We start from the raw sequence: 17913 nt of genomic DNA, 5'->3' as shown, positions 1-17913 counted from the left end.
CACTGCCTCGAGATCTTTTGGGTCAATGCGTACTCCTTCAGCTGACACTAAGCGCCCAACATACCTCACTTCTCTTTTAAATAGGTCACATTTTGTCGGCCGGAGTTTGACTCCGTAGTTCTGCAGGGCTCTCAAGACTTTCCTCAGCCCTTCCACATGTTCCTCAAAAGTCTTGGCGTAGCACAAGATGTCATCCAAGTATGGAATGCAGCACTCATCCCGAAGGGGAGCCAGCATTTCTTCCATACTGCGTTGGAATGCAGCAGGTGCGTTGGTAAGACCGAAGGGAATTTGCACCCATTCATAAAGGCCCCAGGGGGTGATGAATGCAGTCAGATGGCGGGATCCTTCTGCTATAAAGCCCTGGTGATAGGCTTTTCCCTGGTCCAAAATGGAGAACCAGTTGTACCCTCCCAAGGTGTCAATGAGGTCCTGGATTCTTGGTAATGGGTGGCGATCAGGTACTGTGCGCTGGTTCAGGAGACGGTAGTCGATACAGAGCCTTAGGGAGTCATCGTTTTTCCGCACGCAAACTATTGGCGCAGAGTAAGGGGATCTAGACTTTACAATCCATCCTCTTGCCAAGAGGTCCTCAATATACTCTTTAACCTCCTTATAGAGGGGTTTTGGAATTGAGGTGTACGATTTCTGAATTGGGGTTGTGTCTTTGAGTGTTATTGTCATTTCCAAGCTGGGAATGCACCCCATGTCATTCTCATCACGTGCAAAAGCCCCTGACTCTTCCCTTAACATTTTCTTGGCAACAGTCTGTTGGTCTTCAGTCAGGTGACTAACATCAACAGGTGGATCCCATTCCTGTGTTGCTTGATCTTCACCGCACTGCTGGGGTATTTGAGATACATCAGGGTCGACATCTTGAGTCACTTTGGGCTCACCGAGGTTTGGTAAGTCAGTTTGTACGACTCCTGCTATTGGTTCAATAGTTCCAAGGGCTGCTCTGCCGGTGAGGGTCACATCATGCTTAGTGTGATTGCCAATAGGTACTTTGACATATGGGACTCTGGCATCACAAACTGTGAGGAGGCTGTTGCCAATATCAAGCTGTTGCAGTTGTGGGTTGCTCTCAGTTGGTTCAAAGAGCACGAGGGGGTTGGACATGTCAACTGTAGAGGAGACTTTACACTTAACATACTTAACTTGACCAGCCGGGATTACTACATCATACAGGCCCACTTTTAGGACACTCTGGCTGACCACGTTATCACTGGTAAGCTTGGTCTGGATGAAGTTGACCAGTGCCGTCGCTGTGTCATCCTGGAGGTTCATCGCGCTGCGCAGGAGGCTCACAATGGTGGGTATGAGGTTTGTACTGCATTTGGCCCCAGTATCAGCTGTTCAATTACATTGAAACCAATCAGGGGGCAGTCCATGGGCACACTGCTTACTAAAAAGGGGACTTGTACAGTAAAGTTTGGGTCACTATTCTCTGGGAGACTCACCATCACGCCCACCCAGCCGTCGTAGGGTAATGGCTGGCCATTAACACCAAGCACACTAAGAGCCTTATCTCCAATAAGTTCTGTCAGTGGCCGGAGTTTGTGGTCAGAGAGGTAGGTTTTTGCCCACTGGCGATCAATGAGACTCACTTGTGCACCTGTGTCTAATAAACAGTCCACTGCAAAGCTATGAATGTAACACTTGATTTTACATTTTTTCCCAACAAGCTGTGCCACTCTCTCACTTGCCCCTGTGTCTGCATTTTTCGTTGGAAGGGTCGCCCAACTACTTCTGACATGAGCAAACTCTTCTGAGCACATACCTCGTGATTTTGGGTCTGGCTGTCCACTGGTTCTGGGCGTGTGTGTATCAGCAGGAGGCCAACTAGAGCTTCTGGGTTGGCTTCGTTTGAGACATCCCACTGCCCTGTGACCTGTCTCCCCACAGATAAAACAATGAGTGCATGAAGTAGCCCCACTTTCAATACACTTGGGACAGCCATACTGTTTTGCAGTTTGTCTGGGCTTCTGCTTTGGGTGTGCACACTGACAAGTGGGTTCACGAGCCTGACTGGCTGTGAGAGACTCAACCACTTTGGTCAGGGTTTCCACCTTCGCAGCCAGCTCTTCTATGACTTTATTCTTACTCTTAGATTTACAGTCAGTCATTTCAGTGTCTTTGGCAGGTTCAAGTTGAGCAGTATGAGCATGTGTTACCTTTTGTCGAGTGGAATATCCCAGTCTTCGCTGTCGCTCACTCTCTTCGCTTGACACTTTGTTCACTTGCCTTATCAAGGCTTCATCTGACACACTGTAGTCTGATAGTAGTGGCTTGAGTTCATTACGAATGTCACTATATTTTGGTAGAAGACCTTGATGAATGGTGCGTAGAAATACATTTTGGATCGTACGTGTCTCATACGCAACGTCCATGTTATCCTGCCTGGATGCAAACATGACTTTCTGCTTCAGTCCAATCATCCTGTAGAGGAACTGTTGTGGAGTTTCATGGTCATGTTGCTTAGTGCTCAACAATTCCTGAAATAACTCACTCCCACTCTTCTCACTCAGGTGTGAACGTAGTAAGCTTTTGAGTTCAATGAGGGTCAAGTCATCTTTACTGATCAACATGTCCTTAAACTGTCCAGGCTTGATAATACGGAGCACACCTTGAATGATCTCTCCCTCTGTGTGCTTCACCTTGAGCCCCTCCTCAATCTGCTTACACAGTCCATGGTAGCTAATGTCAGATGCAATGTCCCCAACCTGACCACCATGTACTTTAAACTCTCTGCGTTGCAAAAATGGCAGGTCTCTTAGGGAAACCATGTGATCAGGCTTAGATTGTCGCATGTCTGTGGTGGAGCGGCTGTTTGTCACGCTCTCAGCTCGAGGCTGGAGTGACTGTGTAATAGTGGGGGTGGGTGTGTCTTGTGTTGCAGATGTCACTTGTAAATCTGCTAACTTTTTACCAAGTGCCTCGTAGTTAGCCTTTAGCATTTCATACTCTGTTATTTGTGGATTAACAGACTCAAGAGGCAATATAGCTGAGGTAAGTACATCACTCTGTTCCGGGTGCTTAAGTGTTGTGAGAGTAACAACATTTTCCTCTGAGACTACAGGGTGAGATACTTCAGCGGCATGACTATCAATGAGATGAATAATAGCATCTTTCAACAGCAGTAGGTGTGAAAACCCCTGATCCTCTAAGTCAAGCAATGTCTTACAGCGTAGATAAGCACAAACATAATCAAAACAACTTTCCTCATCACCACGTCTTACACTTGCGGGGTCCACATCAGGTACTGGTGTGATGTTTGTAGCAATCTGGAAGAGTTCCTCTGCTGTCAGTGCATAAAGACTCTTTCTGATCTGCCAAGCCAGTTCTTTTCTTTCACTGTCCTCCATTCTGTGTCTTTTGGCTAGCACTCCTCACAGTGCAGTCAGCTCAAACACGCAGCCCGTCACCTCTCCAGCAGGGGTTCCCCTCCTCGACACAGGTCCCGCTGCTGCCTCAGTTGCACGTCTGCTGTTCCAACACGCCTGCCCTGTGATGGCTGTCTCTGGTTCGTTGATTAAAGGATCAGCAGTCACCCACGTAGCATGCTGATCCCCGTACGGGCCACCAAAATTATGTTACAGGCCTTCGATGGGGTCTGTTTTTAAACTGTTTTTTTAACAGAAAAGCAGAGACAGGAGACATCAGTTGCGTTCGGTCTGCAGGCTCTTCCTCGTCTGAGGCCGAGACGCGTTGCAACAGCCTATTGCACTCACCACTATCTCCCCCTTGTGGCAATGCCACGCAATTACATTGTCCATAACGCTAAATGAAAAGTGCAATACCACCATAAAATCAGGTCTTTTACATCAAAAACAATTCACAACAAAATTACAATTGTGACCATACACTTGTGGGCGTCACAATGACATCACTTTATTAGTTGAGTATCTGAGCCTGAGACCACGGGACTGTAAAACATGATTGTTGGGCTTCATTTCTGTGCTGAACAGTCATTTCAAGATTAGTTAGTAAATAACAATTACCTAATGTTGTTCATGAGACTAAAATCATCTCACTGTGGTAATGTAAGCATAATATCCTATATATATATATATATTAGGGGTGGGGGAAAAAATCGATACTGTGTAGTATCGATTTTTTCCCCCACCCCTAATATATATATCGTGATATTTTGTTTGCTAATAATGTATCGATACAGGGACAGCAGAAATCGATATTTTGTTACAAAAACGGTTTTTGTGCTCAGAGCATGTTGATCCTTTTTCTGAGCAAGAATCCTGACATTCCTTCACTGTCCAAATGTGTTTAACTTTTTTTTGGCAGCAATAAACATGACAGTTTACTTATTTTAATTTAAGACATTTTTTATTTTAATTAAGTTTAAAACTTTTTTTATTTAATGTAAATATATATTTTGTTTTAATTTACTTTAAAATTCTTCAGTTTCTGAATGGGCTGCATAGTTTTCATAAATTGCTTAGTTCAGAATAGCTATAATTGTACCAGATGGTTGCATTCAGTTAAGTTGGACTAGACTGTAATACAAACCGTTCAGTTTGTCAACAATAAAACTGACTGAAATGAGAGAAAGACTGAGTGCGAGACTTTGATATTAGATAAAATGAATATTGATAAAGTTTAACTTTATGTACAGAATCTGAATATTGCAAAATATATTTTTTAAAAATCTCAATAATATCGTATCGTGCGTTAAGTATTGTGATAATATCGTATCGTGGGATGTATGGTGATTCCCCCCTCTATATATATATATATATATATATATATATATATATATATATATATATATATATATATATATATATATATATCAATAAGTAGAGGCTTTAAAACTAAGTTAACGCTGAAAGTACAAACATCACTAATGTCACACAACTTTGCCGACATGTGGCCAACAGTGATGTTTTAATGTTCTTCGTTATTAAACATTCGCACATAAATAAGTGACGTCATATTCAGTACTTACTTTTGACAGTTCACTCTTGGCCGCTCCCTTCTGCCGTATTTTGCGGCAAAATTATCCACACCCACCGCTGCGCTATGAATTGTGGGATATATGGGACCACGAAGCGTGCACCGGACCACGCTTGATATTTGGGAAAATCAATGGCGCATTTGGAGTATGAATTTGAAGTACACTTCGAATTGGGACAGCCGTTGTCATGTGGCAGTGACGTAATTGCACTTAAAATGCTTACTTCAAGCATGCAGACCCTGAATTGGGACACAGCCACTAACATAGGACATGGCACTGTCAAAATAAAACAGGAAGTGAACACAGAGACACAATACTAACACAGTACAGAGGGAACACAGAAACCAAAACCTCAGAACTAGAAAATCTTAATCAGAATGAAATTGTAACAAAAGACAATAACAATCAAAACAAAACCACTGAGTCCACAGACTCGGGACATACATCGGCTCAAACTGTGGTCATAAATATTTTGTACTTGTAAATCAGACTGTGTAGTTGTGAACTGAGTTTTGTAACATTGTAAAACAAAATGTCTGAAAAGTTTATGTTTTTGCGTTCATTGATTTGTGTGTGTAATAAATGTAAGAAACATTAGAACTACTTTTGCTGACACAAAGTTTGGCGAGCACTGCAAGTTGTCCCTTTAAACCAGTCACTGATATAAAGAGAGCACCTTGTTCCAGGGCATCTGAGCATGGAGGGAAAGCTTTATGCAGGAGATGGTAAGAGCTGTTGGGACCAAAGAAACTGAGCAGAAAACTACAGACATCTGGAAACTGAGTTGTTAATTCTCAGTGGGATCAGCAGGACTAGCAAAGCTTCACCATGACAGTCATCTGATTGACTGAACCCATCCAAACATCACTTCATGGACCTTTAGCTTGTGTCTGTGTGTGGACAGACATAACATGAGCTAATTATACATTACTCCTCCACAGAGTGGACCAGCAGAGAGCAGAGGTTTCCACTGGTCAGTCTGCACAGCAGCATCAAACACACCTGGACTCTGTGGTTATGGTTTGTAGTACTACGTTTACATTTGTTCTTTTCAGTCACCTCTATGCTGCACTTTGTGGACCAGAGGATTGTCAGTGTGTCCAACATAAGTCAGAGTTTGGGCTCCATGATTTCAGTCAGATTGGGGTGACTGTAGCTCAGGAGGGGAGCAGGTCAGCTACTAGTCAGAAGGTTTGTGAATCAAACCCTGGCTGGCAAATGTACTGGGTAACGTACTAAACCCAAGCTGCCCTCTGATGCATCCATCAGAGTGTGAAAGAAAGTATTTAAGCATAGAACAATGTGCTTGGTTGAATGAGGCATGTTGTATAAAATGCTTTGTGTGCACAGAGTATCAAAGAGAGCTATATAAGAACCAGTCCATTTACCACTGGGTAATTCATATAGTCTTCTTTTCCAGCGGCTGGAGAAACACATCACAACATTTGTGAAGAATGAGCTGGAGAAAATCAAGAAGGTTCTGTGTCCAGATCACCCAGAAACCATAAAAAGCCAGAAGGAGGATGAGGAGATATTTGAAGGTGAGGATGAAGATGAAAGAAAGAGCTGCAGAGAAGCATTTCTGAAGATCACACTCCACTTCTTGAGGAGACTTAAGCAGCATGAGATGGCTGACCATCTGCAGAGCAGTAAGAGAATTTCTCTAAAGACTGAATATTGATCTTTCCTAATAGCTCAAGAAATGGACCAATAGACATTCATCCTTTCAGGGTACTGAAAGGCTATGATATTTATTATATAGTCAAAGGAGCTTGCAAAGAAAAGCGTCTGGACTTCTTTAGAGGTCTACTTGAAGACGTTTCACCTCTCATCCGAGAAGCTTCTTCAGTTCTAAGGTCAAATGGTGGAGAGTCCCAGATATAAACCTAGTGGGAGTATCCCCCCACAGAGGGATAAAAGGACCCCCTGATGATCCTCTAATCGCCTGAGCCAAGGTGTGAAACTGGGTGTGGGTCCCAATCAGCCAGAGTTTCGGGTGAGTTCATTGTGAAACCTGGCCCCACCTTATCATGTCCAAAATATTTGGGACAGAGAGGACAGATGGTTTGAAAGAGGAGTGAAAGAAGCCATCTATGTCCACTGTGAGCGACCATCTTTGAACAGAGGCGGTGGTTTACAACACCAACTCTCTGCCATCTATAATCCAGTTTTGAGATCCCTTCCCAGACGCCTTAACGCCCACTCACATCCTGGGCCATCTGACCTCAGGAATTCGCATGATAAGGTGGGGCCAGGTTTCATAATGAACTCACCCGAAACTCTTGCTGATTGGGACCCACACCCAGTTTCACACCTTGGCTCAGGCGATTAGAGGATCATCAGGGGGTCCTTTTGTCCCTCTGTGGGGGGTTACTCCCACTAGGTTTAAATCTGGGACTCTCCACCATTTGACCTTAGAACTGAAGAAGCTTCTCGGATGAGAGGTGAAACGTCTTCAAGCAACTTAAAGAAGTCCAGACGCTTTTCTTTGCAAGCTCCTTTGACTACGATGACCTGGATAACTGAGAACCTTCACAGACATATTTATTACATAATATTATTTTCTGAATTTCTTACTTTCAGAATTTGCTCCACTCTGTAAACGTGAACTTAAAGCCCAACTGAAGAAGAAGTTCCAGTGTGTGTTTGAGGGCATCGCTAAAGCAGGAAGCCCAACCCTCCTGAATCAGATCTACACAGAGCTCTACATCACAGAGGGAGGGACTGCAGAGGTCAATGAGGAACATGAGGTCAGACAGATCGAAACAGCATCCAGGAAACCAGACAGACCAGAAACAACAATCAGACAAGAAGACATCTTTAAAGCCTCACCTGGAAGAGACGAACCAATCAGAACAGTGCTGACAAAGGGAGTGGCTGGCATTGGGAAAACAGTCTTAACACAGAAATACAGCCTGGACTGGGCTGAAGACAAAGCCAACCAGGACATCCAGTTCATATTTCCATTCACTTTCAGAGAGCTGAATGTGCTGAAAGAGGAAAAGTTCAGCTTGGTGGAACTTGTTCATCACTTCTTTAATCAAACTAACGAATCAGGAATCTGCAGGCTTGAAGACTTCCAGGTTGTGTTCATACTTGATGGTCTGGATGAGTGTCGACTTAATTTGGACTTCAACAAAACTAAAATCCTGACTGAAACAAGAAAGTCCACCTCATTGGATGAGCTGCTGACAAACCTCATCAGAGGGAACCTGCTCCCTTCTGCTCGCCTTTGGATAACAACACGACCTGCAGCAGCCAATCAGATCCCTCCTCAGTGTGTCGACATGGTGACAGAGGTCAGAGGGTTCACTGACCCGCAGAAGGAGGAGTACTTCAGGAAGAGATTTAGAGATGAGGAGCAGGCCAGCAGGATCATCTCCCACATCAAGAAAGCTCGAAGCCTCCACATCATGTGTCACATCCCAGTCTTCTGCTGGATCACTGCTACAGTTCTGGAGGATGTGCTGGAAACCAGAGAGGGAGGAGAGCTGCCCAAGACCCTGACTGACATGTACATCCACTTCCTGGTGGTTCAGGCCAAAGTCAAGAGGATCAAATATGATGGAGGATCTGAGACAGATCCACACTGGAGTCCAGAGAGCAGGAAGATGATTGAGTCTCTGGGAAAACTGGCTTTTGATCAGCTGCAGAAAGGAAACCTGATCTTCTATGAACCAGACCTGACAGAGTGTGGCATCGATATCAGAGCAGCCTCAGTGTACTCAGGAGTGTTCACACAGATCTTTAAAGAGGAGAAACAACTGTACCAGAACAAGGTGTTCTGCTTTGTTCATCTCAGTGTTCAGGAGTTTCTGGCTGCTCTTCATGTCCACCTGACCTTCATCAACTCTGGACTCAATCTGCTGGAAGAGCAAGAAACAACTTGGAAGGTGTTTCAAACAAGAAAATCTTCAAAGAAATACTTCTACCAGTGTGCTGTGGACAAGGCCTTACAGAGCCCCAATGGACACCTGGACTTGTTCCTTCGTTTTCTCTTGGGTCTGAAGACTAATCAAACTCGTTTGCAAGGCCTGATGACACAAACAGGAAGTAGCTCACAGACCAATCAAGAAGCAGTTCAGTACATCAAGAAGAAGCTCAGTGAGAATCTGTCTGCAGAGAAAAGCATCAATCTGTTTCACTGTCTGAATGAACTGAATGATCGTTCTCTAGTGGAGGAGATCCAACAGTCCCTGAGTTCAGGACGTCTCTCCACAGATAAACTGTCTCCTGCTCAGTGGTCAGCTCTGGTCTTCATCTTACTGTCATCAGAAAAAGATCTGGATGAGTTTGACCTGAAGAAATACTTTGCTTCAGAGGAGGCTCTTCTGAGGCTGCTGCCAGTGGTCAAAGTCTCTAAAAAAGCTCTGTAAGTTATAAAGTTTTTATTATTTAATTTGATTGGTATGTTATGGAAAAACACACTGCCATCAACTTCTGTTTTGTTTTTGTCAAAATCACTGTAATATAATCACTATACCTTTATATACACGTGACTTGTATTAATGCTGCTGCCCTCTTGTGGCTAAAGTGTAATTATGTTATTGTTATTAGGGAGGATTTGAGAGTAACATGCCAAGTGAGTCAGCACCTTCGCTTTAGCTTAAAATATCCAAATTCTTATGTCATCAGTTATAGTTGCATGTATTCATTATCATAATTTAACCTTTAATATTGATGTCTTAAAATTATTTTGAGTAAACTAATGTTAAGGTTCAAATATTGGGGAAGGAGAGTACAAACAACCATGGTCCAGAACTTGGTCAAACAATTGATTTTAATGAAATACACGCGTGGGAAGACCAGCTCCGTTCGCAGACCGGGCTGATCTCCGACTTAATCAAAGCATAAACAGATATTTTATACCATCAGGGCTTGAATTTAATGACGCCCTCTCATACGTCACAAACAGAATATATGCATACGTCAAATCAAAACCACAATGACTTTTAACACAGTTTAAAAGAACATTATCTCCTATCTTCATGGCAGGTACTTCCTGTCACTGCCGGATGCTCGCTTATCATCTTGACACATCAGCAGCAGTTCTGCGACAAACTGCTCTTTTGCAACCCCGAGCAAAACATGATTAAACTTCCACCTATAAATGATTCTCTTTAACTAAGTGTGTGTCTCGTCCTTAAAGGCTCCTCAAAATAACCTGCACTTAGACTCTGCTTTCGGTTTCAGTTCTGCAAAAGACACACTCTTCAAACCTGCAACTTCCTGTCAGCCTGCAACTTAGTCTTTCTGAAAGACACACACTGTTTAAACATCTGAATGCAATATCAATTCTGTAGATTATATTATTAATGCAATGGTAATGATGATGATTATTAACAATAGCAGCAAAATATCTCTCCAATCTCAATACTCCCTCTCTCGACCTCTGGAACACCAGAGGTCACAATACATTGTGTTGGGTCACTCCTCGGCCCACTCAGCTGCTTCCATGTCCATCCATGGCATCATGGACATCGGGGTCACCACTCCCGCTCTGACCCTCTCTAGCCGTCCTCTGGCTCAGCAAATCAGACAACCTCATGTCATCTAAGTGGTCCAGTAATAAACACCAGCTCCCCCTCGAGAACACTCCATGCGTAAGATTAGGTTTTTTCTGCGTCCCTCTCTTGTGGTCCATCATGCCTCGGGCCTCCAGCATCCTCACCCCCCTGTGGTCGCCGAGATCTTGTGTAAAGCAAACCAAACACCTTTTCCTGCACCTCCCTAACTTATCATCTTTGGGACTCTTTAATCAAAAGCCTGATCCTAATTATCTTCTTGACTTATTGACTTGTATTTATATATATTCTTCAACGTTACTCATCATTTTAAAACTCTTAAAACGCTGCTTTCACGTCCCTGCATGCGTTTCCTGTCGCTTGCCTTATCTAATCATCAACATCCTGTACACAGAAGTCTCGCTGCTGCAAGGCCTCCACTCTGACCTAGAATCTCCTTTCACAAGAAAATCATTATAAGCGCCTATTCTACTAAAAGATCCAAAAAAAACAACCACTTTAATCAATTAAGTTTAAACATATAAGCAATTACTCCTGCATACATTTTATCATAGCTAAACGCTGCCTTGAAACAACTCCTGTGTGTTAACACTAACTTCATTTTAAAACTCACATTTCTTATGTTATAACCTGTTTTTGGTACAGCCTTTTTATTTCATCTTGCTCCTTTGATGTAACAATACCTTCTCATTCTAGTTTATCAGACTTAACCAAAATATATGCTTTCCTTCCTTTGGTCCTTCTCTAAAGCAAGAAACTCCTATTCAGTTCCTCTTTTCTGTCACTTATTACAGGGCCAGCTCAAGTTCAGTTAAACACTAAATTAATTTGAGGCCTTTTGCCTGGAATCAATACTGTCATGTGTGTTTATGGACTCTGTGTCTGTAAGCGTGTGCAATCCTTCAATAACTCATATCATCCTCACAGTAGATTGGCTAATCATAGCGCTAGCCAAAGGCTTGTGACCCACAAGAGACGAATTGAGCCACAACTCCCTTAAAGGCACAAAATGCAATATGTATAAAAAGTCATTTCTACGTATAAGCTCTCCCCTTTATCCTAAAAATAAATCTATGTAATATCTGTATGTGTGTCTTCTATTCATTAATGTAATTGTCAGTTATTTTCTCTCTTTATTTTACCTTCTTTTTGTTTACCTCTTTGTTTGTGACGTGGACATCCCTAAACCATCCTGAGTTCCGGCTTCAATTTCAACCCAATTGTACCCTCTATTCTCGCAGTCGAACTCGTCTGGGCTTCACCTTCCCACTGGCCCCTGTGCCCTTCTCTTAGTGTCCTTTGATGTCTTGTGATCCCCAGCAAACACAGTCTGTTTCTTCTCTGTTTCTTCTCCGTTGCTCTTTTCAGTATTTTCCTTTTAGATTAAATCCCAGCCTGGCAAAATATCCCATTCAGTGTCTTTAAACAGTTATGTCACACTGTTCTTACCAGCCTGCAGTTCACCGTGCATTTTCCATCACGTGCTTTTCTTCCATGCTGCTGCTGGTATCGTCAGTGTAGTTTCAGTTGCACTGTCTTTTGCCTGCTGTTAATTCTTGAAGTCCACGATGTTCTGTCGGTCTTCATCAGGAGATTAACTGTCCTATGAGCTTCTTCTCAGGATCGGGACAAGTGGGAGGTCAAGCTGTAAAATTTTAAGCCAAAATCTGGCCTGTTTTCCTCCCAATTCTGTTAATCAATGGTTTTGTACTCAAGATTCTAGGTTGAAAGAAGTCCACCTGTATTGACACACTAAAGCATACAATTAATATCCTTTTCATTTCTTTTCTTAAAACCTCCATTTGCTTCATCTGCCTGGAGTTTAACTCGTATGTTTCTCTCTCTGTGTGCTCACTTGTCACAGTCAGTTCCTTTTATGGGCATGCAAAGTTCCTGTCACACACACCATTTCCTGTCAACCTTGCAGCTGCTCAGAACCATATTTTCTGTTTCTATCTCTCCTGTTTTGTTTTTTTTACAGGCTAATAAAACTCTTGTTTTACTAAGTCTTGATCTAAAACAATTCACCCTTATTTCACGCACACACTTCTAAATATACTAAATTCTTTGCGTTTGTCAGATCGTCTCACACACACACCGCCTTTTCTCTCACACTTCCACTTCTGCACTCACTCTACTATCAACTTTCATAGTGTTATTATTATTTATTATTTTGTACAAATCACACCCAATCACTCAAAGCCTGCTACTCGCAGCATTCACACACTTAAACTGTGACAAGAGTTGAGGAATATACTCACAACACGCTTTCCTAAGAGTATTTCAGACATGCCTTTCATAATCAGAAAGAGCAAGTCAAAGAAAACAATTGAAACCTCTATTAATTCTCACAGCACACACATAGAATAGAAAAAATAAAACACACCAGCATTTATTGCTGATGAGAGGTTACTCCTAAAAGTAATATGTTAGTCTTAAATATATACAGTGCACTCACTATATTTATATATCAAAACTCAGTCAATTACTATACATCCACTACGGCAACTCAAAACTTTATTTATAGCCCTCTAATGAACATAAATGGCGTCTTAAACACACACTCAACAATGTTTGCAGCAGTATTTGTAAAACCAACTGTGGTTTAAACAGTTCACTGCTGACTAATTTGCATTTTCACACTCACACACACACAGTCTAAAAATAGCTCCAGCACTGCCTCAGACTCCTTTCACACAGAGATCTCTTATTTTATATTACAAAGACGTCTTATATTTACAACCACTGTCACATCTGTCAGCTTTAACGCCTAAACAATTTCGACAAATTTAAGTTAACGGTCCAACCGATAAAGTCCAACTTTTTTGTGATCAATTAACCAGTATCTGTCCAACAGTTTCTGGCCTCATCTCTAAAATCCCTAACTCAATTTAAAAGCGTCAACCAACCCAAACTTTGCCTGAAGCTCTATTTTTGGCATTTCACAGCCAAGGCTTACCCCGAAGTTTTAAGTTAAAGTTACACGCCCGAAGTCCAACTTCTGCTGGCCAAAAAAGCGCAGACTACCGTTCCAAACGGTAAGGAGACTCTAACTCCTAGTTATTCTGGAGTGCCCCAAGCTCCACAGTGACCAACTGACTATCCCTCTTCGAGGACAATGCCTAAGCGTCCTTGGCATTGGCAAGCGTTACCTCTGAGCACTGCGCTTCCTATCAGTCCAACTGACGTTCTTGAATAATTTATAATACTTTGGAACAACAGTAAAACAGCCAAAAAAGTGTAAGACTGAAGCAGGTCCAACCTTATAACCAATACGGGCTCCACCCCAAACAATAACCAAATTCCCTAATATACTAAAATCACTCAGCAGTCCAACTGCTTTCCACGGTCCAACCGTATTAAATCCTTTAGCGGTCCAACCGCATTCAATCATTTTTAGCAGTCCAACTGCATTAAATCCTCAGTACTGTCATGAGATTCTCATCAAAATCAAAGCAGACATTCCCCAGTAATTTCAGTGAGTAGACTTTAATTTGTAATGTCCAATTTGGCACACTTTGGAAATAATTCAACAGGTAGTGCCTTACCTTTGGATAAGCGGCTTAGAACAACAATGAGAAAAAGAGAGCTGATTATTAGCTCATCAAAACACAAAACAAAATCACAATGAATTATCGGTTAATTTCATTTAAAATAATTCATTAAGTATTTATGTACAATTCAAATTAGTTAATTACATATTTTGTTGGTTTGTTTTCTATTTTAATTATTTTACTGACACATTTAATGAATTATTTAATGATGTATTTATTTAATTCACGTTGCTACTCCTGGCCCTGCATCGCTGTTCATAAATACATTTTATTTGTCAGCTTCACCCATCAAAGTCAGGGGGCGGGGTTAATGCTGATCAAGTCAACACCATTGCTTTGGTCTGGTGGGCGTTCTTTTAGTGGGCTTTTCTCAATACTAAGTAGGCCTACACACCAGGGTTTGGACATGTGTGGACCCAAACTATACTTAAACTTTACCCTTTTTTGTGTGTCACCAAATACACTTTAATATTTTCTAGACAAGAATGTAGTGGCATAATCTTTAAGCTCTTTTGGCTCCAAACAGAAGTGACAGACTTGAGCAGGGTTCATTTAAAGGCTGACAGAAGTGGAGTGGTGACGGGGAGATGTTTGACAGGACAGTGTTTCAGCCTCCACAGGTTCATGTTGTGCTCCATCAGTCAGTGAAGATGAAGTCAGTGCTGATGAGGCTGTAGAGTGTGTGAGGGATGTGAATGAGGATGATGAAGATCTGATGATAGCAGATAAAAACAGGCTGCAGAGACTTTGAGCCATACAGGGCACACAGTGTGTGTACAGAACAGCTGAAATCATTATGGAGGCCTCACTGGGATATGGAAGCATCACAGTACAGCTTCAGTGAAGCATTAAAGTCTCTGATATGAGATGAGAAATGAAGCAGCCAGAGCTTTTTCATGAGTGGAAATCCACTGTGACTGTGAGCTGCTGCTACAGCCTCCAGATTAGCCAGCAGCTCATCCTGCTCAACATGGACCTGTGGTCAGAGTGTGTGCTGGATAATCCGGCCCAGGATGAGGCCAAACTGACATGGGATGAAATGTCTGTCACATAATTGAGCTTAGTGTAGTTTCATTTCTGCACAATTTAAAAACAACCAAAACTTTGTTCTGTCTTTTCTATGTTATACTGTAGACTTTCTTTGATACTGTGTCCAAAAGGAGCAGCTTTTACTTTGAAGGGGAGGCGTCTCTGTTTCCTCTTCAGGTTGGATGATGGAAGCAAATTAGTAGCTGTGTCCCAAAACGTCGGCTGCATCCTCCAGAGGCTGCATTTGAAGGCCGATTACATCACAGCCAGGCGATGAAGGCTGTCCGTATTTGTCGACTCCTTCAAATGTGGCCGACAAATGCGTCCTTCATTTCCCCGAATTTGAAGGATTCGTCGGGTGTGTCCTTCGTGGCCCACCATATCCCAGAATTCATAGCGCGGCCCAGCCAAATTTCAGCTGCCAACAATGGCGGCTGCTACTAAGTTTTCAAATTACTCTTATTAATCTTTCTGGGTCACAAAATAAACTTTTAACATATTTTCAGGTGAGAAAGTAGCTGTGTAAACTTCAAATATCTGCTTGGTTTATCAAGACATCACATATTTGCAAAAGTGTGCAGACGTTTTCGGAGACGTCTGTTACCCACCCGCTCGCTAGCAAGCCGGGGGGTTCAATGGTCACTCCAGCCGGCGAGAGCAGCGGACGCCCGGCTTCATCGTTTTCAGACCCCGCTCTTTCGCTACTCAGGTTAAACATGATATATAAGTCACCCGGATAACTTAAAAATGTAATTGTTTGCCTTTTTTCTGTGTTTTATTTGTTCCGGAGTAAATCGGTTTGGCTGAGATCAAAGTTCCTCCGGGATTTTCACACAGCTGAATAAACGTTAAACAGGAAACTGATTAAACAGAAGTGTGAGACGGTCGAGAATTTACGCCAGTGTCCTGTTATATTTTAGATAGCAAGGAGCAGACGGCCGAGTTTATTAAACTCCACCGACACAGCGGTGACGCAAATCTGAAGGCTCGACCGTCCCATTTCACAGCCTCGCACTTCCAGCCTTTTCGATCTTTGAAGGACCCGGCCCACGTAGACCACGAATACCGGGTCCTCCGAAGGATGCAGCCGACGTTTTGGGACAAAGCTAGTGTGTGATGTTCTTTCAGTGTTGCACTTTGTAGACGCTCCCTGAGCACTGGTCTCACAGCCAGCTGCACATAGAGACCAGTGTTGTTAGTCCAGGTCAGAAGATGACTTGTTGGAATGAAAATGAGCTTGTAGTTTGTCTGCTTTAATAATGTGACTGGAAAAAGGTGTTGGACTTCAAATATGTCCATTTCTTTCACACTTCACCTTTAAAAGTGAAGCCTTGTGGTTCCTGGAAGGAAAAACACGACTTTTTCAAGTCTTTGTCCTGTTTTTATGAGAAATGTACGACTTTAATGTGAAACATTCAGAGTTTTTTCTCTTGTTGTGTTTGTTTGAAGCTGCTTCCTGTTGGCTTCAGCTGTTTGGAGTTTCCATTTTCTAAACTTCTACATTCTGAACCTTCTTCAGCTCTGAACAGATGATGAAACACTGAATGATTTCAAGCTCACACTTTGTCTAATAAACTTACATCTTTCATTCTTTATACAGATTGAGTCTCTGTGGTTTGTCAGAGATCAGCTGTGATTATCTGGCAGCAGCACTGAAGTCCAACCCCTCCCATCTGAGAGAGCTGGACCTGAGCCTGAACAACAAGCTGCAGGATTCAGGAGTGAAGCATCTGTGTGGTTTCCTGGAGAGTCCAGGATGTGGACTTGAAACTCTGAGGTCAGTCAGCATGTTTTAGTTGTGCTGAGATGAATATGATGTGAAAGTTGTGCTGACACTAAACTGCAGACATCAGGCTGATATTATACTGATCCACACTGAGGATCTTCATGGTAAAGTCTGTTTTCTTCTTCTCTGGTTTAGTCCATTGACTGCAGCAGAACAATGTTCACATTTCAAACAGTGAGACTCAACGTATGGCCCGCGGCCCACACGCGGCCTGCCCACCTTCCCTGATTCAGAGAGAGGGGACCCTGATTAACTGTGTAGTGTTCTTCCTCACAGTTCTAAGTATCAGACACAACAATGAATAATCCACAGCTGACTGTCTTTAGCAGGTCAAAGGTCACGGCACACAGCAGACAGTGGGAAATATTATAACTCTGATCATTTATCAGCACATAACCATATGTATAAAAACAAAGCTGACACTGTGAGACTTGATCAGAGGTGTGATCATCACAGCAGAGGCCTTTGTGTCAAAGTCACTGAGGATCAAACAGAAACACATGAAGCAGATTTTCCTGTTCTGGCTTTTTATAGCAGATAACCTTCAAAATATTCTGCAGTCCATCAAAAACTGAAGCAAACCATGAATCAACATGTGAACATGAGCTGATGCTGCTGAAGGGAAGCAAAGTTACAGAGGTTTGATTACAGACACAGCTGAGAGTTTGTAATCTGTCATCATTTTAAAAGGTTTACATTTCTTCAGTATATCCACATTTGCAGCTGGTACCTCAACCTCCACTTGTCCAACACAACTGCTGTCCACTGCCTCCATGACATTGTGATTTTGCTGTTGGTCTTCTGTCAGATCTTCATCAATCACTTCTGCACGGGGCACACCTTCAGACTCTGCAGCTGCATAACGAAAGCCTGTAAGATAAAATTAGACATAAGGTAAATGTACACCAATATTCCAATGACAGGTGTGTGATTCATCTGGAAGTTATGTGCGGATTAGTGTACAGTGATAGCAATTTAGTATGTTTTTAGAGGGGGGGGGGGGGGGTTGTTTACCTCCGATGGGTGCTCTTTTTCGCTTCCGTT

The 17913-nt window shown here is 42.5% G+C and overlaps 1 protein-coding gene across 1 annotated transcript in view; it reads left to right on the top strand.

Annotated features, from left to right (window-relative positions):
- Nucleotides 1–17913, top strand: part of LOC146577727 (protein NLRC3-like) — a 620451-nt gene that overhangs the window by 261916 nt on the left and 340622 nt on the right. Inside the window, exons 8-9 of the mRNA XM_085268219.1 lie at nucleotides 8755–9347; nucleotides 16684–16860. Coding sequence (XP_085124345.1) covers nucleotides 8755–9347; nucleotides 16684–16860 — 770 coding nt within the window. The remainder of the gene's footprint in view (nucleotides 1–8754; nucleotides 9348–16683; nucleotides 16861–17913) is intronic.

The sequence above is a fragment of the Mchenga conophoros genome, linkage group LG3 (genome assembly GCF_057382185.1).
Source record: "Mchenga conophoros isolate Kocher_MC1m ecotype Shallow Benthic linkage group LG3, M_conophoros_male_GT1.1, whole genome shotgun sequence".
NCBI classification, from domain to species: Eukaryota; Metazoa; Chordata; class Actinopteri; order Cichliformes; family Cichlidae; genus Mchenga; species Mchenga conophoros.
This window is presented reverse-complemented; position numbering and strand designations above follow the sequence as displayed.